This window comes from Typopeltis vanoorti, chromosome 19, assembly GCF_054136105.1.
Source record: "Typopeltis vanoorti isolate ZY-2024b chromosome 19, IOZ_Tvanoo_1.0, whole genome shotgun sequence".
NCBI classification, from domain to species: domain Eukaryota; kingdom Metazoa; phylum Arthropoda; class Arachnida; order Uropygi; family Thelyphonidae; genus Typopeltis; species Typopeltis vanoorti.
In genome coordinates, this window is record NC_143567.1 from 99,427,032 (window position 1) to 99,452,674 (window position 25,643).

Genomic DNA, 25,643 nt, shown 5'->3' on the forward strand with positions numbered 1-25,643 from the left:
TCTCCATGACTTCTTCTGTCCTGGAGAGCAGTTTCCTTGTGTGCAATCAAAGTTATGTACACAAATAGAGTCATCTTCTTTCCCATTATATGAAGCAAAAATTACCAGTAATTTAAGACTTGAGATACATAATGAACAATCCTTGACAAATTACTAATGAGCAGTGAAAGATGTGTGTGATTGTAGGCCAGTAGAGAAAAACTAACTATTAAGAAGTGCATATGATTGGTGCGATATTAGCAAAAGATCGCGCGACCCAAACAAAACAAGCTGACAATTGAATTGAAATGCTAATTCTCTTAAACCGATTTCCATAATATCTGAAATGCATTCACTATATATTTCTTAGTTTTAACACGTTCATGACAGGGATAGTGTCAAGCAAAATCATATGGTGCACCTGCAACATGTGGTTTGCTTGAGTGTATATAGCAGTTTCTGTTGGAGGAAAGATGTGATTCATTAGTTAGTGTTTATATTGCCAGTTGTCAGTAATTGCACTATTTGTTGAGAAATATATTACACAGTTTGCAAATGTCTGTGAACCTTATCCAGTGACATGATAAGAGAGGGCGCTAGTGGGCCAAGCGCTATGGACGCAATTTGAAGAGCTCCTGATTCAGATAAGTTTTACTAGGAATAATTAAGTACATATGCATAATTGTTTAAGTGAGAGTGGCTGTAAACGTTGTACGCTACCGATATTATTAGTGTGGGTTTTTTTTCTTGCCTAAACTAAATATGAAATCATTATTATTAGACCTAGTAACCTGCAGAGAAAAAAAAAAAAAAATGGCGGTGGCATTGTCATTCCATGATTTTAATTTAGATTTCAGTCGTTTTGTTAAGTGTGAGGTCTGTTATATGTATTCCTTTGATTACATAAATGATTTGTGGATGTTTAGTGTGGATGGAAGAAGGGTGTGTGTGCGAAGTGTGACCTGAACGAGGAATCGATGAATGCGAATATGAAATTAATGACAGAAAATGCTAGTACCGATTGTGTCGCGAGTGCACGTTTGAAAGAGAAGGATGGTGAGAAAGACAGGCGAAAAAATGTTAAAAAATCAGGAAAAAAGAAAAAGAGCGATTTGACAACCATAACGGATGTTAAAAGGGACAAAAGTGAGGCGGAAAGAAACGAAATTGAGAGAATGAATGAAAGTAGAAATGGTGTGATGCAGAAATCGCAAGTAAAAAAAAATCGAAAGAATGAATGATAGCGAAAAAAGACTGAATGATGGCGAAAGTTGAATGCATGTTGGAACGAAAGTACTGAACCAAAGAAAGATGAATGACAGTAAAAGTGAGAAGAATGATAGCGAAAGTTGGACGCATGTCCAAAAGTACGGAAACAAAGAAAGATATGTGAGAGTGAAAGTGGGAAGAATGATAGTGAAAGTTGGACATATGTTGGACCGAAAGTACGGAAACAAAGAAGGATGAATGAGAGGGAAAGTGAGAAGAGGGGGTCGAGAGTTAGAAAGATTTAATGATAGAGAGAATGTGTTGCGAGGTTCGGAAGGTGAATTGGATTGGATGAAGCAAGAAATGAAATGGATGCGGGATGAAATTAAGAGAATTCAGGTCAAAACTATTAAAATAAATCATGATGGCATGAAAGAGTTAACGGAAGATGAGCGAGTGGCATTGTATGGCGACTCCATTATTAAAGGTGTGCTAGAGGATAAAATGCACAAGGTATGTTTTCCAGGCGGTAAAATGAGTAGAGTGATTGAGGCATTCAATGTGAGGCGGGAACGAGCAAAAGAGTTAATTGTATTAATTGGTACAAATGATTTGAGAGAGAACAAAGAGCATGTCAAAATGAATGTCAGGAGACTGCTTGGAAAGATAAAAGAGAATAGTGTGACAGGAAGGGTAGTCAGTGTGTTACCTAGGTATGATTGTGGTGAAATGAGGCGGAGAGCAAGGATTATGAATGATATTCTGGCTGAAATGTGTGAGGAAATGGGAGTACAGTTTGTTAATGTGTGGAATGAATTTGAGGGACGAAGTGAACTGTATGGGAGCGATGGACTGCATTTGAGTGGTTATGGTGTGAGTCGCTTGGAGAGACTGCTGCTAGAAAGTAGAGAATTGAATAGAGAGAATGAATCAGATCAAGAGGGGAGTGATGTGGAAGAGCAGAAGAGTAAGACAGGAGAGATTGAAGAAGTGGAAATGAATGGGGAAGTGAGTGGTATGAGTATAGAAAATGAGAGAATGGGTGTGCAAGAGGAGCAGGGAAACGGGGAGGCTCAGGGTGGACAGGGGTACACAGCGTGAGAAAGGTCGATGCTCCAAGAGGAGGTGAGAGCATCTGTAGGCAGGAAAGTAATGGGATGATCAGGGATCAAGAGGAAACAGATGGAATCGCAAAGGGTTCTAAAATGAAGAAGCAGAAAGGAAAATGGCCCCAGTCCAGCATGGAGAGATCACATCAAGTGAGTGGTATCAGTGGAACTAGCTGTAGATCCAGAAATGAGTTGTTGTGTTTGTATACCAATGCTAGAAGTATAAGAAACAAGGCGGATGAAATGGTTGCACTAATTGCGTCTGTGCACCCAGAGATTGTCGGAATAAGTGAGACATGGTTAGATGAGGATGACATCCTGACAGGAATAGAGATGGAAAGGTATGATGTGTTTCGTGAGGATAGAAGGGGTAAAAAGGGAGGGGAGTGCTATTGATGATAGAGAAAGAGTTATGTCCATACAAGGTAGAGATGCAAGAGGAAAATGGGGCCAGTGGTTTTGAGGCAGTATGGTGTGAGATAGAGGTGAATAGAATCAAATACTTGGTGGGATGTTGTTATAGACCTGGTAATGTGGATGGTGGTGATAGTGAAATGTATAGTCAAATAAGCCAAGCAAATAAGAAAAGGGTGATCATTATGGGTGATTTTAATTATGGCAATATAGACTGGAATGAAGAGATAGCAACTGGAAGTAAAGAAAATAAGTTCTTGAATTTTTGAGGGATAACTACCTCATACGGTATGTAACAGAGGGCACAAGAGGATTAAGGGTCTTCGATTTGGTCATCTCATCGGAGGATGTAATTATCAATGAGGTATCAAATCATCCACCAATTGGTGAAAGTGACCATGAGGTGATTACCTGGGTGGTTGCCAGCAGTGCAAGGACCCCTGTGAAAAAAGGGTATATGTGGAACTACAAGGGGGGGTGATTATGAATAGCTCAGGAGACAGCTTGCAGGTGTAGCATGGAATGAGGAGTTAGCTGGAAAAGAGATCAATGGAGCTTGGGGGATTTTCAAAAAATATTTAGTAGATGCAATGTCTAAATGTATACCATGGGTGAGAAGGTTAAATAAGGTAGGTGGGAGATGGACGAATAAAGAGATTAAGCATGCAATACAGAGAAAAAGGGCATTGTGGAGGCAGCATAAGAGAAGTGGAAGTAACCAATTTCATGAGGTCTACAAAGACCAGGCAAGGAGGGTGACTTGGTTGGTGAGAGTAGCTAAAGAGAGGTATGAACAGCAGTTAGCTAATGAAGCCAAAAAGAATCCTAGGGAGTTCTTTCGATATGTAGCCAGCAAAAGAAAGAATGATTATGGAAGGATGACATTGATTGGAGGAAATGGTATAAAAACAGCTGTTGCAGAATGTGTGGTGGAGATACTTAATGAGCAGTTCATAAAGATCTTTCAATCTTGTGAATGTGACTTTATGGAGAGATTGAGAGCAGTTGATGATGGGGAGGAGAGAGTGACTGTAAGTGAGCAAGAGGTGTTTGGGGAGTTGAGTAAACTAGTTGTAAATAAGGCTGTGGGACTTGATAATATATCACCGCGTATTCTGAAGGAATGTGCCAGAGAGTTGACACCTGCCTTGACATATTTTTTTAATATGAGTCTTGCACTTGGTCAAGTCCCTAAAGAGTAGAAGGAGGGCAAGATTGTGCCACTTCATAAAGGAGGTGATCGAACTCGAGCATCAAACTATAGGCCTATCTCTGTGTCAGGTGTTGTGGTTAAGTTGTTGGAGAAGCTTGTGAGAACTAGGATCCAGAATTGGGTTGACAACAATGGTATAATATTTGATGGACAGCATGGATTTGATAAAGGGAGGTCATGTTTTTGTAATCTACTTACTTATTACAATAAAGTGACTGCTTCCTTGGACAGAGGAGAAGGATACACAGTAATATACTTGGATTTTGCAAAAGCTTTGATATAGTACCTCATGATAAGTTGACAGTCAAACTAGAGCAGATGGGGTTGGATATTAGATTAGTGCATTGGATTGGAGACTGGCTATCTGATAGGTATCAACAAGTTGTGTATGGGGGTGCAATATCCAGGAAAAGGAAAGTCACTAGTGGAGTGCCTCAGGGATCTGTTTTAGGGCCATTACTATTTAACTTGTATATTAATGATATTGGCGAAGATTTGGATGGAGATATTCAGTTGTTTGCAGATGATGCAAAGTTGGGACTAACCATAAAGAGTAGTGAAGATGTTGTGGCCTTGCAAGAAGACTTGAATAAATTAAGTGATTGGGCAAGCAAATGGGGATGTGAGTTCAATGTTGCAAAATGTAAGGTTTTAAAATTTGGAAAACAAAGATGGGATGCAGAATTTATGCTTGGTGAGAATATATTGTTGGAGGTAGAGGAAATAAGAGATCTGGGGGTGATAGTGGATAAGGATCTAAAATTTAGGGGACACAATTTTGGCAATGTGTGAAGATTGCCAAAATTGTGAAGACAACACAAAGACTAATGGGAATGATGCAGAGGACACTGACGTGTAGAAGTAGGGAGATTCTTGTTCCATTGTATAAGGCTTTGATTAGGCCACGCATGGACTATTGTACCCAGATTTGGTCACCTGGTTTTCAGAAGGATGAAGAGATGTTGGAAAGGGTCCAAAGGCGACTGACTAAGGTAGTTTCTGACCTCTGGAATGTCGAGTATGAGGAAAGATTGAAAAGATGTAATTTGCAGAGTCTAGTGGAGAGAAGGAAGAGGGGAGATATGATAGAAACCTACAAGTTGGTAAGGGGTTGTTATAGGATCAATGGTGGAGAAGTTCTACAGAGAATAGTGGGAGATCAGGGTAGAACCAGAGGTCATCCCTGGAAACTGTATAAAGAGGGTGTGAGTAGGGGAGTGAGAGGCAGGTTTTTTTCGTGCAGAGTTGTGAGTGATTGGAATGCCTTGCCTGAGAGTGTGGTGTCTGCAAGGAGTTTGAATGTGTTTAAGACACGGTATGATGAGATGTGTGTGAGATAAAAGGACCTCCTAGATGAGTCTTTGACTCCATGAGGTCTTGTTTAATAATAATAATAATAATAATAATAAAACTAATTGGTTTTCGTGGTTCTGCAGTATAATTGTTGTTTGGGGATGGCATGTTGTTTACTGCAGGGAGCGAGTTATCGCTACAGTGGGAAATTAGGGGCGATAGATCGCAATTTGAGTAGGAGATCTCATGCATAATATAATTTAATATATATACTTTGTGTATATATATATATAGACTATAAAAGTTTATGAAATTCACATCGTATGATATTTTATGGGTTGTTTCCTTAAGTATCTAATAAGTGGGTTCTAAAATGTTTAGTTTTAGTATGTATGACTATAATTTTTTTATTAATAAAATATAATAAGCACATATTTAACTGTCAATGGGTAATGTTGCGTTTTTATTTGCTAAACTAAACGCTGTATTTTTGAAAAATATCTTGTTGCCGTAATACGGCTGAACGAGCGCCCTTATTAAATAGCACCGTGAGGCAGGCTGCCTCTATGCTACATCCTGTCGACGGTACTGGGCAAAGCACAGCTTAAGAATGAATTCATGGTCTGTCTTAAACTAACAATTTCCACTAAAAATATAATAAACAATCGAGAATATTTATAAAATTTTTGGTGAGTCGATGGTTACTCTGTGAAATAAAATCTGTGGTAATATTGATAACGTTTCAATTCAAACAAATTATAAAAAACTGGTGACATATCAAGTTAAAAATAGTTAGATTATTAAGAATTCATAATAATTTGACTGATTTAAAATTTCATTTTTATTGCATTAACTATAATTTGTAATTGTGTAATTTTTATAGTACGATATAATTCAAGAATAAGAAAATTCATATATATATTTTTTTTATTATTTCCTACGGTGAAATGGCACCCCTATCTTCAAGCTCCCTTGTGCGGTGCACAATCTGCACAACTGCGGCTCTGACTGTTCCACAGTATAGCAGTAGCAGGTATGAAGGAGGAGGAAAAAAAAACTTGTTCTGTGGGTTTCAAGGTGTACTGTGAAAGGATGTTGGGCAGCAGCTGTACGTGTTCCAATGTGCTTAGTACTAAGTGGGGGAATTATTGATGCTATTTCAGATGAACATTTGCCGTGGAAATGTTTTATGGGATACACAGATTGCAGAGACCAAATGTCTGTGTGAAAGTGGGGAGAGTGAGTTGGTAAGAGACAGGTCATTTATCAATCTAATTGCTCTCCTCCGTACTGAGTCAAACATTTTGAGGGGGCTTTTAGGAGTCCCAATCCAAATGTGAGAGCAGTATTCAATAGCTGAGTGGATTTGTATAAGGTTAACAGCAGAAGTGAAGTAACGTCTTGAATGAAAGAGAAATCCTAGTTTTTTGGAAGCTGAGGATTCAATGGTCATGATGTGTTTATGCCAGGAGAGGTCTGATGTCAGGGCAATTCCAAGAAGAGAAATCTCATATTGTCTGGAAATTTGAGTGTTATCAAAAATAATTCTGGGGAAAATAGTTCTTTTTTGTGAGAAATAGAACAGAATTGGTTTTTACTAGCATTGAAATTGATGAGGTTATCTGAGCCCCATTGGAGAATGGCTTCGAGATCAGAATTGAGGGCAGTGGTGATCGATGTTCTGTAGGTTGAAGTGACTTGTGTACAGTAAGGTTTGTCAAATGAAAGGGAGGAGTGCAATGAGCTGTCATCTGCAAAACGGTATATTGGTGTGGAGGTTGAGTGAAAGAGAAATCCTAGTTTTTTGGAAGCTGGGGATTCAATGGTCATGATTTGTTTATACCAGGAGAGGTCTGATGTCAGGGCAATTCCAAGAAAAGAAATCTCATATTGTCTGGAAATTTGAGTTATCAAAAATAATTCTGGGGAAAATAGTTCTTTTTTGTGAGAAATAGAACAGAATTGGTTTTTACTAGCATTGAAATTGATGAGGTTATCTGAGCCCCATTGGAGAATGGCTTGGAGATCAGAATTGAGGGCAGTGGTAGTTGTAGTGGTGGTTGTCAATGTTCTATAGGTTGAAGTGAGTTGTGTAGAGTAAGATTTGTCAAATGAAAGGGAGGAGTGCAATGAGCTGTCATCTGCAAAACTGTATATTGAGTTGGAGGTCAACTGAAGTAGGCATTGATATGCAGGAGGAGGAGGAGGGTTGGTGAGAGAACAGACCCTTGTGGAGCCCTGGCATTAGGTGAGGGATAAGGAACTGTCTACCATCACACATAGTGTGCATCCAACAGAAAGCTAGCAATCCAGCTGCAGACGTCCTGAGGCAGTCCAAGTGATAGGAGTTTGCTTAATAAGTCTTTGTGCCAGACCTTGTCAAAAGCTCTAGAGATATCAAGTGCAACCACTCGAGATTTGCCAAATTTCTCCATGGCATTAGTCCAGAGATGAGTGATATATGAGAGTATATCTGTTGATCAGCAGTGATGGAATCCTTACTGGTGGTAATTTAATAGCTGGGTGCTTTCAAGGTAGTGTAGGAGTTGAAAATTGATAGTTTTCTCCATCACTTTAGATAGGACTGAAGTGAGTGAGATAGGGCAGTAGTTAGATGGCAGTGATTTGTCACCCTTCTTAGGAATGGTTGAATATAAGCCAATTTCCAGGTTTTGGGATAGATACCAGTGGAGTAAGAGAGTATGTATAGGCGGCATAGGATAGGAGTCAGTTCTAGTACACAAACCTTCAAGACAATTAATTTGAGGAATGCCATCAGGGCCAGGAAGCATTTCTGTGTCTGATTTAGACAATAGGCTTCTGATCTCTTTCTGGCAAAAGGATATAGGGGTCATTGTATGTTGGGCAGCTGGAATGATTGGGGGGGAGGGCATTTACCATTGTCAGTTATGCATGCATTGGAAGCAAAGTGTGAAGCCAGAAGATTGGCTTTATCTGTGGGTGATGATGCAATAGAGCCATCTGGGTATGATGGGGTGGGAATACTGTTGGGCAAAAGTTACGACCAGTTGTTTTGGCAAGAGACCAAAAGGCATGGCTGCAATTTGGGTAGGCTGCAAGTTTCCTGTTTTTTTGCTTGTTCAAATTCTGTTTTGGAAGCATTGATAATTTTCTTGCATCTTGGGCTTCAGTATAAGCATTGAAGGAGGATGGAGATGTTGATTTGAACCAGTTGTGGTATGCATGATTTGTTCATTTGTACAGCCTTTGCACATCTTTTGGGAAACCAGGGTTTAGTTAGGGGATGGCAGTTCAGAGAATTGTGGGGATTGTATGTTTCCATGTCATCGAGAATTAATTTGGTTGATACGTTCGATGCATATGTTTGGATTGCAAGACCAGAAACAATAGTCCAACCATGGGAATGAAGCATAGAAGTCACTATTATAACAGTGCCAAGTGGGACTTGGCACTGTTATAATACTAAACTACTCTTTTATGTGAGTGACTGTGTAAGTGGTGTTGCATGGGGTGGGGGGGGAGATGAGTACTAGATTGGGGTCAGAATCACCCAGGGGGCTCACTACATTCAATGTCTATTTGGAAGGGTCATTTGTAAGGAAGAGATCTAGGGTTATTTGGGGAGTGCTTTGGGTTATCTGGTCTTCTACCAGCTCTCTCCATCTCTTCTTTAGCTGCCCACGCTTCCTCCTTCCTTGCACATCCATCTGCACGCCCCTTCTTCCCACATATTCGTTCTCCCTCCTCATCATGACCAAACCATCTCAACCTTGCCTCCTGTATCTTCGCTCCTAAGTTCGTAACTTTCACTGTTCCCCTCACATAGTCATTTCTCAGAAGATCCTTTCTGGTCACACCGCACATCCACCTAAGCATTCTCATCTCTGCTACTGCCATCCTGCTGATGTTATTTTTTCTCAAGGCCACAGCTTCTATAGCATAGAAGCTGTGGCCTTCTAACGTCATAGCTGGCCTCAAGGCCAGCTATGACGTATGCTATAGAAGCTGTGGCCTCTATAGCAACCTCACTACTTGATTTGCACTAATTTAACTTGTTTGAAGTTGATGATCCAACTGTTGACGATCCTTTCTGGTCACACCACACATCAACCTAAGCATTCTCATCACTGCTACTGCCATCCTGCTGATGTTATTTTTCCTCAGGGCCACAGTTTCTATAGCATACGTCATAGCTGGCCTCACTACTTGATTTGCACTAATTTAACTTGTTTGAAGTTATGATCCAACTGTTGTCTCCAATTTGGTGTTTTTCTTCAAGTTGTCTTTGAAGATTGTGTCCTTGTTCCCTCTGGGCAACTGTTAAGTCAGGTCGAGCATGTATGCATGATTGGGGGCAAGTTTCCTTAACTTATTTATCACCATTATTAATTTGGTTATGTTTGTTGGTGTGTCATAGGTCACTTTCATGTGACATGGAAAATTTATTCTGTCCTTTCTTTTATTTATGGGTCTGAAACGATGGCATCTGATTATATTTCTGGGATCAAAGTTGCATTTTCCTGCTAATTTGCTGATGTCTTCTTTTAATGATTTACCATTTTCCATCGGAAAGTTCAAAATAACTGCATTGAGTCTCCTGTTTTTGGCCTTGATCAACTTGTGTACTGTTGATGCGATTAGGTCGCAGAGTACATTATTGGGCAATGGTGTACTTGCATTGATGAGCTGATCATTGAGTGGCTCGAGCTTAGTTTCCAGCATTCAGATTTTGGAAGAGAAGGTTTCAGTCGTAATATTAAGGTGGAGGTCAAGATTTTTGACTTGTTTGTCTAAGTTCAGAAGCTGTTTTACGGAAGGGAGGCACAGCGAACAGAAAATCAGTTAAGCCCATCTCAATATCATTAATATACAAATTGAACAATGGCCCTAAGTTAGAGTGGAGAGGGAGGTGTACTGTAGCATCTAGAGCAGCGCTTCCCAAACTGTGGGCCGCAGCCCCCCCCCTTGGGGGGGGGGGGGCATGAAATAATGAAAACAAATTTAAAATGTTTTAAGACTAAGTAGATTTTTTTTAATCTTAAAAGAAATGTATTTAATTTTTATTATTGTTTCTTTTTTATATTTTAATGAAAAAAATCACACATTGGTGTTGGTTCACAAATTTTGCTTCCTGCGTATTTTGGCGATTAATGAATATTAGTAAATATATGCTTATTCATATAAATTTCATTTCAAAGGATAAGAAGCACAAAAAAGATTGCAAACGCAAAATCTTACATATAAATTGTATTGAATATAAATACAATAAATATTATAATAATATATGTCTATATTATATTATGATTTTTTTTTGATGGGGGGCGTGAAATGTTTTAATTTTTCTAAAGGGAGCCTTGGCATCCATAAGTTTGGGAAGCACTGATCTAGAGTACAGAGGATTGGTGTTGGTGGGATGGCCTGAAGTAGTGGGATCGTTATGTTTATGTACTAATGTAAGGAGTATCAGAAATAAGGGAGCTGAGTTCATGTCATTAAGTCAACACACCCTAAGATAATCACATAAGTGAAACATGGTTGTCTACAGAATATTCCATGGGAATAGAAATAGAAGGACATAGAATTTTCTTGAAGGAAGGAAAAGTGCTGTCCACTAAGTGGTAAATTGTAGTACATATCAAGATTTTGAAGCTGTTTGGTGTGAGGTTGAAATTACTAGAATAGTATTTCTAGTATGTTGTTATAGGCCAGGAATGTGGAGAGCACTTCCAGGTCATACCTAGAAGTATAAGGAGGGTGTGAGTAAGGAAGATAGAAGCAGGTTTTTTTTGCATGGAAAGTTGTGAGTGATTGGAATGCATTGCGCAAGAGTGTGGTGTCTGCAGAGAAAAAAATGAATGTGTTTGACAATGACAAAGGTTTGACAAATGGAACCTCTTAGATGAGTCTGTGACTCTGTAGGATAATAATAATGATTATATACCTAACTCATATTTCAAAATCATTTTAATAAGAAACCATTTGTCTCCTTTCCCTCCTTTGTTTCCTCTTACTCCACATGAAAGACATGATACTTTCCATGCTTGCTGCTCTTAGCTCTAGCCTAAGAACTACCAATTAATGCATGAGTTTTGTTTTCTCTTTTTTGTAAATTCAATCTGCTGATGATGCACTGGATTTGCTCTGAAGAAGCATTTGATTCTTCAGAGCAAATTTCACTAATGTGAAACATTAGTGAAATTTAATTCTGTAGTAATTAAACTACTTCGAGTCACTGTGGCTTTAGAATGTATTAAAATTCATTTATGCCAACTTCACAAGTTTCTCTTAAAACTCATTTAATGACCTTACAGGAGGACTTAAATAGATTGCCTGAATTGGCAGGAAAGTGGAACTGTCGGTTCAGTGGTGCAAAGTGTAAGATTTTGAAATTTGGTAAGCAACGATGGAATGCAAAGTATACACTTATTGGAGAAAACTTTAAAGCAGGCAGAGGAGATGAGAGATCTGTGAATGATGGTTGATAAGGACCTGAGATTCAAAGGTGCTGCATTACACAAGTTGTGAAGATGTCACATCAAATAACAGCAATTATGCAGAGGACCCTGACATGCAGAAATAAAGAGGTTATGATGTCATTGTATAAGGCCTTGATCAGGTCTCATATGGATTATTGTACACAGATTTGGTAGCTGGGTTTTCATGGTGAAAAGGATATGTTAGAAAGGATCCAGAGAGGGTTCACAAAGTTGGTCAGTGGTCTTTGGAATCTGGAGTGCGAGGATAGATTGAGAGAATGTAAATTGCAATGCCTTGTGAATCACAGGAGGAGGGAGAGGGGATATGATTGAGACATATAAGTTAGTCAGAGGTTATCAGATTGACATGGAAGAGATTTTTCATAGAATGGACAGGGAGGTAGAACAAGAGGTCATCATTGGAAACTGTATAAGGAGGGTGTGGGTAGAAGAGTGAGAAGAACATTCTTTACTTGGAGAGTGGTTAGCGATTGGAATGCATTGCCTGAGTAGTGTTGTGAATGTAGACACATTGAATCAGTTTAAGGCACGGGTGAATGAGCTTTGTGTCTGATAGCGTTTACTTGCCATGATGAGTCTTTGACTCCATGGAGGTCAGATGTTAATAATAATGACCTTCAGTTCAGCTCCATATTTGGGTCTCTACCTCATTATATCCCCACAGTTGAATACACGCATTTCATCATTACTTTCCAAATTGTAGAACCACACACCTAGCTATACTTGTTTTACAATTTGGAAAATAAGTGCTCTGGAAGTTACTACTTATATATTGGGTTTTATCCTTTATCCAAGTGTTAGCAAACAAAGTTTGCACCTGAAGTACTTTCAGGACTGGGGCAACTTGTGGTAAAGGTGGTATAAGTTCTCATCTCTTGCCTTAGTATCTCCCATAATGCAAAGCACATCTCCTTGCGGACATGTATAATGCTATGCATTAAGGGAAGGGCCACTACCCAGACTGGTTTCAACTTTTATTGAGGTCTCATTAGTGGGAGCCAGACCCAGAGGTGGTGATACTAAGATGGAAGTAATGGAGAAGTCATATTTACCTATACGAGTTGCCAAAGGGTGTCACACCCTATTATAATATTAAAACCCAATATATAATTAGTAGCATAGCCAAGTGAAAAAACTTCCATAAGCGGATCTCTAATCCAGAGAATTTTAATAATAGGATGTGACACCCTTTGGCAACTTGTATAGGTAAATATGTCTTCTCCATTACGTCCACCTTAATATCACTACTTCTGGGTCTGGCTTCCATGAAACCAATCTGGGTAGTGGCCCTTCCCTTAATGCAAGGAGATGTGCTTTGCATTATGGGAGATACTAAGGCAAGTGATGAGAATTTATACCACCTTTACCATGAGTTTTCCCCAGTCCTGAAAGTACTTCAGGTGCAAACTTTGTTTGCTAACACTTGGATAAAGGATAAAATCCAATATATAATTAGTAGCATAGCCAAGTGAAAAAAACTTCCATATGCTCTGCAAGTTGTTTGGTGGAAATGTATTGAAGGTGGTGGGGAGACACCTCTGGAGGAGGAGGAAGAGTTTCATGGTAAACAAGCAGCTGAATTTTAGGAGATACATTAAATGAGTTAAAAGAAACCCAGCATAAGTGGAACTGACTTAATTGAATTTCTCTGCATCATTTTCTAAAATTTGCATGTCCCCAGCTAAAACCCTTCCAGTATCAATAACATAAAAGTCCTATATGCTAAGAGGTTCATTTATGTCCACTGGTGTTTAACAGTAGCGACTTTTTTTTTTTTTGTCATTCCCACGCACAAAAGAATGCAGAACATCAAGCATGTTAGTGTTGGGAGAAGGGATTACAAGAGAAGAAGTCTAAGCACAAACCATTCAGTGCATTCCACTCACCACTCTGTGTGTAAAAAATCAACCATTACTTCTTTCTTATGATAATTTTACACAACTTCCAGGGAAGCTCTTGTTCTCACTCTCCATCCCTATGTTAGAAAATTACCAAAGTATAACCTCCCCAACAAAGCTACAGAGAATACTTCCCCTGCTTGCTATTGGATTCTAATTCTTTGTGAGCTGAAGGAATAGATTTATCTCTGAATTCAAGCAATATTTGTTATTTTTGTTCTCTGTTTATGGATTTTATAACCTAAGACTAATTTACCGTTTATGTTCTGATATATCTGTTATACATTTTCAGGTTATCAGAAAGGAACTGCATAGAAATTGTGAAAAGACTGTTAGAACTGAAGCTAATTGATGTTATTTTCACCACTGATGGAAAGGAATATATCACTCCTCAATACTTACTTAAAGAAATGAAAGATGAATTAATAGTAAATGGAGGTATAGATCATCTGGTCCTAATGTTTTTTTTAGTTTTCATTATAATTTGCAAGAAACTTATTAAGATAAGAAAAATATTTAATCCTCAACTGGCATTGTTGAGACATTTTATGCTTCATTACATTAAAAAAGTAGGAAATGCATGTTACAATATGAACATGTCGCATGTTCATATGCTTTCCCCTCCACAGATTTATGTGATTTTTCTTTGTTCCTTAATTTATGGAAACCAGTGTAATACTGTTAAATACTTGTACCTGAGCAGTGTGGCCTCACACAATATGATACTGAGATAGCACCATATCCTTTTGAAATGAGGCTCACCTTTTTTATAGAAGCAGATTTAAATGTCTTTTCAAAGAAAGTTTGAAGTCTTGTTATGCCTGCCTTATTTAAATTGGAATAATTGCCCAGCTCTCTCTCTTGAAAGTATGGAAGATTCATAGCCTTTAATATCAGAAATAATTTATATATTTGATACTATCCTTCTAGCAGTGGTACTTGATGTTATTGGTTGTTGTGTTTGTCAACAACTGATTGTTGTGTTTATCTTGTATTCTGTCTCCTTGAATGTCTACTTGTTTCTTCCACAGTGATTATGTACTGTATGTTTCAATAAGAAATATTTGTTCTAATTTCATTAGTTATTTACTGTGTGTATTCGATGCTGTTGGCGCACTCTCCCTCGATGAGTCTTTGGTCTTCCTGGAGGTGTCAAATAATAATAACGTAACAGTGTCATAATAACATATTATGTTTTTCTTTCTTGATTGCAATGTCACAAGTTCACATTAAAACTCCTGTATGGATCACATTATTACATTTGATATTAAACCTGATATCAAAATCTTAAATTTTTTATAGACCTTCATCTTTAACTAAATTAAAGATTAAGTCTTTAAAGAATTAAAAGATTAAAGATAACAAGAACCAAGCCTAGAAATCTCAGTGGTCAACTTTGAAGAAATCATTAATTGATTCAGCTAGGAAGGTATGTGGAGAAGTTGTCTGCAAGGATAGAAAAGTAAGAAAATTGTGGTGGACACAAGATGTTAAAGGAGCAGTAATGGACAAGAAGAAAACATACTGAAAGTTCCTAGCTTATAAGTCAGCAGATGCACTAAAAGAATACAGAGAACAATGTAAGAGAGTTATGGTATGTATAAAAGTAGCTAAACAAAAGTCATGGGAAGATTTCAGTAGGAATATAAAAAATAAATATCAGGAAGGTGGCAAAATGTTCTGGAGGCTATTGAAAAAGCTTAGAAATGGAGGAAAGAGTACTGTAAAAGGAATCAGAGATGATAAAAGTGACATAAAAACTGAAGATAAGGATATCCTTGATGTCTAGAGTAATTATTTTGAATGACTGTTATATGAAACAAGCAGTGATAGAACAGTAAATTTTTCAAAGAGGAATGCAAACAATACATATCAATACTTGAGGTAGAAAAAAGATATCAAAAATTTGATATAAAGGATAGGCATCTGGAGTAGATGATATTCAACCAGAAATGCTTAAATGTGGATATAAAAGTTTTTCAATGGCTACACTGCATAATTCAGATGTCCTAGTCAGAAGGTTGAATTCTAAACGATTACAGTAGAGCTCTCATAGTTCCCATCTATAAAAAAATCTGAAACTGAAGCTGAATTTCTCTATTAAGTGTTCAAGGTAAAATTTATACAAGCATACTTGACGAAAAGTTTAAAAAAATCGTGGGAGAGAAACTTGGAGAACAAGCACTGCTCAGGCCAAAAAGAGGTTGTCAAAATCAGATTTCACTTTACGACAAATAGTTGAAAAATCATAGGAACATGACAAGGATTGTGCTTCAGTTTTGTGGATCTGGAAGTGGTACAACAAGGTGTGCTCAAAGGAAAGCTGTTCACAACACTACAGTTATATGGGATAAATGGAATATTATACAGAGCAATACATAGTCTATATTTAAGTTGTTGATCTATAGTTAGAATTGAAGGAAATCCAGGAAGATGGTTTGATGTAAAATCAGGTGTAAGAGAAGGATGCACATTATCTCCATGCTTATTTATGATCTGTATGGTTCACATTATGAAAGAAAGTGGCATTGAGACTGATATTAGAATTTGAGGTATCAAACTTAGCTCTTTGCTTTATGCTGATGATGCTACACTCCTAAACACATTGAATGCAAGTCTTGAAGGTTCTCTAACAGCTGTAACAAATTTGGCATGAAAATCAGCAATAAAAAAAGACCATAACTATGAAAAGAGGTGGAAACATAGAAATCTTCAGTTGTATTTTTGGTGGAGAACCTATAGAGCAAGTAGACTATTTTAGCTATTTAGGTGCAGTTTTTAGTAAAGAAGACAAATTAAATCTGGAAATAGACAACATTGAAAAAATAAGTTTATTCAACTGGTATGGGAAGACAGTTGAATAAATTTATATGGAGTGAGAGAGAAATTAGCCAAAACACTAAAGTGACAGTATATAAGACACTGTCCAAACCAGTTTTAAGTTATGAATATGAGAGTTGGATGAGAAATAAAGCACTCAACAAATACTAGAGACCTCAAATATGAGAATTCAGTTAAAAATTGTGGAGTGAACAGATGGCAACAATGGCAGAATCATATTAAAAATGAAGATATTCGAAAAGAACTTGACATTGTTTGCATTCAAGAATGTGTGAGTAGAGTTAATCTAAGGTGGTATGGCCATTTAAATAGAATGGGCAAGGAAAGGTTAGCAAAACACGTGTTTGATGGCAGGAAAGAGACCCAGAGGACACCTAAGGTCAAAGTGGATTGATTCAGTCAGAAGTGCCATACAAGCACAAAATGTTAAATATAACGATATTGGACTGCTGACAAGCAGTGGACTAATTTGCAGTTAAATTATTAATATGAGATGAATAATAATGTAAGCATATCATGTAGGGATGCTTAAGGGTCAAAGCTGTATAACTGAGAGGAGACTTCCACATAGCCTTTAAAAGTGCGAAGAACCGACTAGGTCTTCTGACCTAATGTCCAGTCCTCACCTTCTCGTGGTGAGGACTGGACATTATATTCTTATTGTATTCATATTGGCTTAAACTAATATACAAAATGATGGTACAACATGACAAAATTTCCTGCCGGCTAGGGCGTCGCCGGGATACACAAGACTCCCGTTGTTTTTATCAGGGAACCAGGGAAAACAGCGAAAAGTCAGCTACTGGAACAAATCTGAAAGCACACCCCAATGCAGCATCACCAGAGTTAAAGATCGGTACTATCAACATAAGAAGCCTGAATGGCAAACAAATTGAGCTAGCTGAGGAATTAGATAAGTACCAGATCGACGTAATAGGGATGACCGAAACAAAAAAGACAAAAAGTGGTGAGATCTTTCTGAGCAATAAATACAAAATGTTATATTCAGGCAATAACAATCAAGGAAAAGAAGGAGTAGCCATAGTATTCAACACTAAATACGAGACTAATCTTCTTGAATGGCGGGCAATCTCAAGTAGGGTGATGATATCAGAATGGGGAACTGGACAATGAGACTTATTTGTGCCTATGGTCCCACAGAAGGTTCTACTAAGGTAGAAGTGGAGGAATTTTTTGAGGCTTTACAGAAAGCAACTGACACAATGAAAAAGTAAAAGTTGGTCCTTGTTGGGGATCTAAATAGCAGAGTAGGAAATGATTGTCAGACATACAAAAATATTTTGGGAAAATTTGGAGAAAAGAGCAAAGCTAATAATAATTTCAAATACCTGTTGGGTTTCTGCTCAGGACATGGACTGGTTATTACTAACACCATGTTCCAACATAAAAATGTGCACAAATTCACATGGAGAGAAGAGGCAAGGAATAAGAACAGTCTCATTGACTATGTTATTGTTGTTGAAAGTTTATTTTTCACTTGGTTTAGACTATAATAAATTTAGTTTAATCCTTTATCCAAGTGTGAGCAAACAAAGTTTGTGCCTGAAAATATCTTCAGGACTGGGGTAAGGTAGTACAACACTACTACCTTACCCCAGTAAGGTAGTACAGATCTTCACTTTACGATAAATAGTTGAGAAAGCATTGGAATATAACAAAGATCTGTATTTAAGTTTTGTCGATCTGGAAAAGGCATATGACAAGGTGCCAAGAGAGAAACTATTCAATACGCTACAGTTATATGGTGTCAATGGGACATTATGTCAAGCAATATTTAGTCTTTATTTGAGTTGTAAGTCAGCAGTGAGAATTGAAGGAAGTACAGGAAGATGGTTTAATGTTAAATCTGGTGTGAGACAAGGATGTACATTATCCCCTCTGTTATTCATTATCTATATGGATCACATTATGAAGGAAAGTGGTATTAAACATGATATCAGAATTGGAGATGTTAATGTCAGCTGTTTGCTTTATGCAGACGATGTTATACTTCTAAATAAATTTGCTACAAGTTTGCAAGATTCCCTGACTAAATTGAATAACTGTTGTAATAGGTATGGTATGATGGTCAGCAATAAAAAGACAAAGACAATGAAAATAGGTAGAATCGTTGAAAATGTCAACTGCATTGTGAACGGAGAACCTGTGGAACAAGTAAAACATTTCAGATACTTAGGCACGATTTTTAGTGAAGATGTTAAATTAAATATGGAAATAGACAACAGAATCAACAAAGCTGTTATGGTAGGAAGTCAGTTGAATAAATTCATATGGAATAAGAGAGAAATTAATTGGAACACTAAATTAGCTGTATACAAGACAGTGTTCAAACTAGTTTTAACTTATGGATCTGAGAGCTGGGTCAGAAGTAAAGCACTCGACCAAAGACTAGAGACTGCAGATATGAGAGTCCTTAGAAAGATTAGAGGCTTGAACAGATGGCATCAATGGCAGTATCATATTAAAAACGAGGATATTAGGAAAGACCTTGACATTGACAGCATCCAGGAATGCATTAGCAGAGCTAATCTCAGGTGGTATGGTCACTACAACAGAATGGGCAAGGAAAGATTAGCAAAACAAGTGTTCTCTGCCAGGTTGGCAGGAAAACGACCCAGAGGATATCCAAAATATAGCTGGATTGATACAGTACAAAGTGCTTTAGACGATAGAAATATAAGATCTGATAATGTTGGAGTCTTGACAAGTAACAGACAGATTTGGAGGAAAATTCTGGATAGGAAGTTAGTAATGATGTAAAATTTTCATGTAGTACTATCATATCCTGCACACCCCTTGAGGTTACATGTCAGGAATTTGATGATGATAATGCATATCATGTAGTCTGTCATAATAGCCTGAACACTCCTTGAGGGTACGTATCAGCAAATTAATAGTGATAATAAGGAAGTTTTTTCAAAGCAACAAAGTTGACATGAACAATATATTTTAAACACCATTTAAGGACAGAGATGATAATGGTTCTTAATAGGCTGCAAAAAAGAAAATAACTTCTGGGCTGGTTTGAAGGCAGTATACAAATTAAATTTGCTGAGAATTCTTGCTATTTGTTCAGAAGTCTCTTTAAGGTAGGTGTGCAGATTCTTTTATCATCAGATTGCAGTCATGCAGAGGGATTGATATTTATTGATTTACATGTGTGAAACAATGGTTACATCTATTTGTTACATATTGAAACACAGCAAAAATTATTATAGGTGCAGTCTCATCCACAAATAATTTAAAAGCTCAACAAGAGTGTGGGCTTCACATACTAAAAGACAGAAGAAAACTCTCCACAGTTAAATTCACTAACAGAATCAGGAGCCAACAACAGGATCACATCTCATGATGCCTGGACAAGAAAATCTAGATTAAGGAGATCATTTACTTTACAATACGATCATGAAATTAGAAAACAGATCGACTTAGAGCACCTATCCATTGAAATAAGCAAAGCGCCATTCTTTTCCACTATTCTACCAAAAAAAAACACAATGTTAAACTTAAATCTCCTAGAACCTTGTTCAAAAAATGATTTATAGCAAGAAAATAAAAGAAAAGGACCTGACACTATACATCACTTAAATAATCTAAACCACGTCATTGTCTACACTGGTGGATCATCTGATGAAGCATTCAACCAAGGAGGTTCAGGGGTTTTTCTAACCCTACCTGGATGTGAGGAAATGCAAATCAAAACCACAAGTGGCAAAATAGCTTCAAACTTCACTTGTGAATTAATAGCCATACGAACAGCTCTCAAGTTCTATCTCTCAAATCCAGTAATAAACATTACAGATGGAATAACCATCTACAGTGACTCAAATCTGCAAAATAAGAAGTGTACACTGCAATGGATACCAGCCCATGTAAATATTGAAGGCAATTAAAGAGCAGACTAGCCAAAGAAGCAAGATACCTCAAAAATTACACCCACTCTCACTAACTGATGCTAACTCTGTCACCAAAATAAGATGTAAAACAAACTATCAAGATGAAGAAGAATGAAATCATTGAAATTAATGAAAATAGAGAGATAACCACAATCATCACCAGACTAAGGACAGAACATTTCAAAGGCATGAAAATTCAGCCAGACAATACTAGGAGCTATGAAACATGCAAGAACTGTCCAGGAGTAGAACTAACACACACCTGCCTATATCTGTTCTGTCCAGCAATTGCTGTTGCTCTACAGAAAATTGACAATAACCGTAGAGAAAAGATCTACTCCATCAAAGTTCAACAGATTGCCAAAGCAGTTCTATAGATCCACGGTCATATCTGAAAGCTCTTTAATGGACTTGACAACAACATTGCTAATACAGTATTTTATCACAGAAAAAATCATAAATATACCTGAACCTTCCCAAATGAAGACGTTAATAATTGTATAATTATATAATAATAAATAAAAAATGGAAATCCTCAATTAATAATGTAAAATGACACAGACATTGAACTTTTACAGTAAAATTAAAATTGAAATTTGAAATCACTAAATCAGTTCCACAACCTAAAAAAATAAGTGTTTTAAAACTAAAATGAGAAAATCAGAAAAAAGAATATTTCAAACTTTTAGAAGAAAATCTCAATGACAATCAAACATAAAATATAGTAAAATTATGGGAAGAAAGAAAAGAAAGTATTTTAAAATCGGCAAATTGAGGCCCTTGGTCATCCTGTTAGGACCAATAATGAGTGTATGACCAGTGAAATTCTGAATCTGATTGCTAAAAGAAGAGAAATGAAACTAAAAATCACAAAAGAAAACTCGACAGAAAACTGCAATACATACAGTTTAATTAAAAAGGAAATAGATTTAAAATGTAAAAAACGAAAAGCCAAGCAATGTGAAGAAGCCAATAAAAAACATAGTTTAAAGACCATTTTCAGAACAATAAAGGAAATATCTAAAACGTATGTTCCTAAAACAATCGCTAATAGATCAAAATGGAAAAATTACAGGAAGTGACGACGAAATAAAGAAAATATGGTACAACTATTTCACTGTAATCTTTGGAAACAATAACACAAACCATCTTCCAGAACCTAATACAATCCCCATAAAACCATCAAAAAATTTTAATGAAGAATTATATAAAGCACTCAACGAAATGAAAGATGACAAAGCTACTGGTTTTGATAATATCCCCAAAGAATTATGGAAAGGAGGCAGAGAAAGTCATAAATTACCTAGGAAAACTATTTTAACAGAATGATTATTGAAGAGAAATTTCCTAAAGATTCAAAACTATCAAAAATAATTCCATTGCATAAAAAAGGTGACAAAAGACTATGTGCTAACTATAGGCCTATCTCTTTACTTAATCATGCTTAAAGATTTTCATCTGTATTATACAAAACTGAATTAAATCTATGTGTGAAGAAATCTTAGAAGAGGAGTAAATGGAACAAATGGGCTTCAGAAGTGGCAGAGGAACAGTTGATGCAATATTTATAATACAGAGATTAGCAGACCTTATATTAGAAAACATTTCTATTCTTTATTGCTGTTTCATCAATTATAAACATGCTTTCGATAAAATAGATAGAAAATACATGATCAAATTCCTTGAAAAAAAACTAACATAGATCCCCATATTATTAATCTCATTAAGCAATATTACCAAAGCACAAAAGCAATAGTGAAATTTATTAAAATGGAAACAGAAAAAATACATATTGTGAAAGGAGTTATGCAAGGTTGTCTACTCTCACCATATTTATTTAATATTATATATATATCCTGTACACCCCTTGAGGGTATACATCAGGAATTTGATGATGATGATATATATTAGTATGTCATTGAAGAAGCTCTAGAAGAATGTACAATTCTTCTAGTAAATGGAACCAACATCACCTATATCAAATATGTGGATGATATAGTCCTTCTTATTAACAGCAAAGAAGATTTGAAATCCATGATCAGCAAAATGAACTAAATTAGCAAAAAATATAAGATGAGTATAAATTTCACTAAAACTAAAATAATGACAATAGGAAAAGAAAAGAAACTAGTTAACATTGATAATAAATATATTGAGCAAGTAACTCTGTTTAACTAGGGTAAGGTGTTGTACCACCTTACCCCAGTCCTGAAGATACTTTCAGGCGCAAACTTTGTTTGCTCACACTTGGATAAAGGATTAAACTAAATTTATTATACTCTAACCAAGTGAAAAATAAACTTTCAACATCTTTCTCTAAATCCAGAGTAATTTATTAAAAAAGGGTGGCACACCATTTGGCAACTCCTATAGGTAGAGATGACCTGCTAATGCTTCTGCCTGGTATCTCCACTTGGGCCTGGCTCCCACTGAAGAGACCTCAATAAAGGTCGAAACTAGTCTGGGTAGTGGCCCTTCCCTTAATGCATAACATTATACATATCTGCAAGGAGATGTGTTTTGCATTATGGGAGATACTGAGATAGGAGTGTTGGTAGCTTGCTCCACCTTTGCAAGGAGTGCCTTGGTGTTGTACCACCTTACCCCAGTCCTGAAGATACTTTCAGGTGCAAACTTTGTTTGCTCACACTTGAATAAAGGATTAAACTAAATTTATTATACTCTAACCAAGTGAAAAATAAACTTTCAACTCTGTTTAACTGTTTGGGATTACTTATCACTGAAGATCTAAATTATATGAAAACATAAATCATAGAATAGTTTAGGTTGGTTTGTAATAGGAAAGCTGAATAAAGTTTGGAATAGTAATAAAATAAGTAAAGAGATGAAACTAAAAATATACAACTCACTGGTATTGCCTAGATTAAAATGGTATGGGCATGTAAACAGAATGAATCAACAGAGATTACCTTAAATTGCCATACTGGGACAGAAAACCACTAAACAGACAAGGGGCAGAACAAGGATAAGCTGGATCACCAATATTAAGAAAACTGCTAAGATCAACAGCCTTCAAGATCTTTCAAGAAAGACTTTATTAAGAGAAGAGTGGAGAAGATGAACTCATGAGGTACTCAACCCATCTTGACAGAAGAGAATCAGTCATAATTTTAAATATGGAAAGCCTATAGATCAAATGAACAATAGCTATGCTTCATGCACACCAATTATATGAGAAGCACAAAGGGTTTATGCTTCGTGGTGAGATTAGATTATGATTGGAAAATACTAGAGTGAGACACAGATATGAATCTTGATACGACTTTTAAATACACCATATAATATGTACAAAAATTGGAAAAAGAACCACTCGGGAAATTATTTTTCTGAATTGAACTAAAAAAGACTGAAATAATTCGTCTTACTTATTTCTACAGAGGTTCCAACTTCCTTCAACTATAATCGTACAATCCACAAAAAGCTCTGGCAGAAAATGGGATGTTCAGTAAATCATCAATACTGTTCAGTAAATCATCAATTTGTAAATATGAACAAAAAGTTATAAATTATTTATGGAAAATTATATATTAAAAACTTGTCTATATTGGTGTCCTAAACATGTCAGTTCACACTTCACGTATGCAAAACAGATGAAACTCAGAAAACAAAAACAGCAACTCAACAAATGACAACATTCAATGGATTGCTTCACACAGTAACCACTCACAGCCACTAGTGACTTCTGGGTGCTCTTGTTTCAGTGCACACCATGCCACCTGGGTCATTTAAAACCATTGGAATGCTAAGAATTTGACCTGCTGCACCATCTTGCACATCTGTTTAAAGAGCTCAATGGTTTCAGTTATTTTGACTGCACCCTCTAGCTATTAACATGAATATGTTGCAATGTTTATACGTCAAAAAGTGTCCTCTTCATGAAGCATTAATATATTGTGTTTAATTTTAAGAATCACCCAAAGCCAGGAAACAATTAGGGGAGTCTTTAATAAATGCATCTTTAATAAGGAATAAATGCAAAAATGTAATATCGGTGATATTGCTATTCTGTGGCTGTGTGGCACGCATCTAGCACACCAGGAATATTTGCCCCTGGTCTATTCCTTCTATACATGCCGTTACATGAGGAGATTCCTTATCATTGATCTTTAATATTATTATTGATGGTTTCTTTCATCTATGCCACCATATATTGGTTTTAATTTGAATGGATGCCAGATAAATGTGATGGCGTTTGCTGATGTGATACTTGTTGCTGAAACTAAGATGAGTCTTCAGGAGTTGTCAGACCATGCTGCTCAGTATTTTACTCCCAGAGGTCTTGCTATTAATGAAGACAAGTCTTTTACCATCACCCTAATACTATCAGGTCATGACAGGAAAATGAAAGTCCAGGATTACAACTTTAATGTTTCCAACCATCCTCTTAAATCTGTTGGTATTTTGGATGAGTGATGGTACTTGGGATTAATGTTTTCGGTTGCTAAATGACAACTTGGATGAGTCAACTTTCAACATTTCTTGATAAGCATTGTAAAATTCCATTGAAGCCTCAGCAATGCATAGGCACCAGGGGGAGAGGAACTCCCCTTTTTTGAGTCTTCAGAATTCAAGGAGAACCAGCCTACCAGTCCAGAACTCGGGAGGGAGTTGGGCACCATAGGTGCCAGGGGGTGAACCCCCCCCCCTTTCGAGTCTTCAGAATTCAAGGAGAACCAGCCTACCAGTCCGGAACTTGGGGTGGAACCCTCTTTCAAGTCTTCGATATTCTAGTCATCAGAATTCAAGGAGAACCGGCCTACAGTCCGGAACTCAGGAAGGTTGGGCACTGTAGGCGTCAGGGGGAGAAGCTCCCCCTTTTGAAGACTCGACACGAGCTACCCTGAGTGGCGAGTCTTCAAAATTTGAGTCATCAGAATTCAAGGAGAACCAGCCTACCAGTCCGGAACTCGGGGTGGAACCCTCTTTCAAGTCTTCGATATTCTAGTCATCAGAATTCAAGGAGAACCGGCCTACAGTCCGGAACTCAGGAAGGTTGGGCACTGTAGGCGTCAGGGGGAGGAGCTCCCCCTTTTGAAGACTCGACACGAGCTACCCTGAGTGGCGAGTCTTCAAAATTCAAGGAGAACCGGCCTATCAGTTCGGAACACGGGGGGGGGGGGGTTGGGCGGCGTAGGTGTATATATTATCTGTCTATGAAGAAAAAATTCACGGATTTCATAAGTGATATAAGATCATTTATTATTATTTCTTTTGTTATTAATGATACTATTTTTTTGCTATATTTTCATTTCTAACAATTACAATTGCCT

The 25,643-nt window shown here is 37.0% G+C and overlaps 1 protein-coding gene across 1 annotated transcript in view; it reads left to right on the forward strand.

Moving 5' to 3' along the window:
- Ufl1 (UFM1 specific ligase 1) overlaps positions 1 to 25,643 on the forward strand; it is a 430,347-nt gene that overhangs the window by 39,289 nt on the left and 365,415 nt on the right. Inside the window, exon 2 of the mRNA XM_090408990.1 lies at positions 13,887 to 14,032. Within this exon, the coding sequence (XP_090265116.1) occupies positions 13,887 to 14,032 (146 nt within the window). The remainder of the gene's footprint in view (positions 1 to 13,886; positions 14,033 to 25,643) is intronic.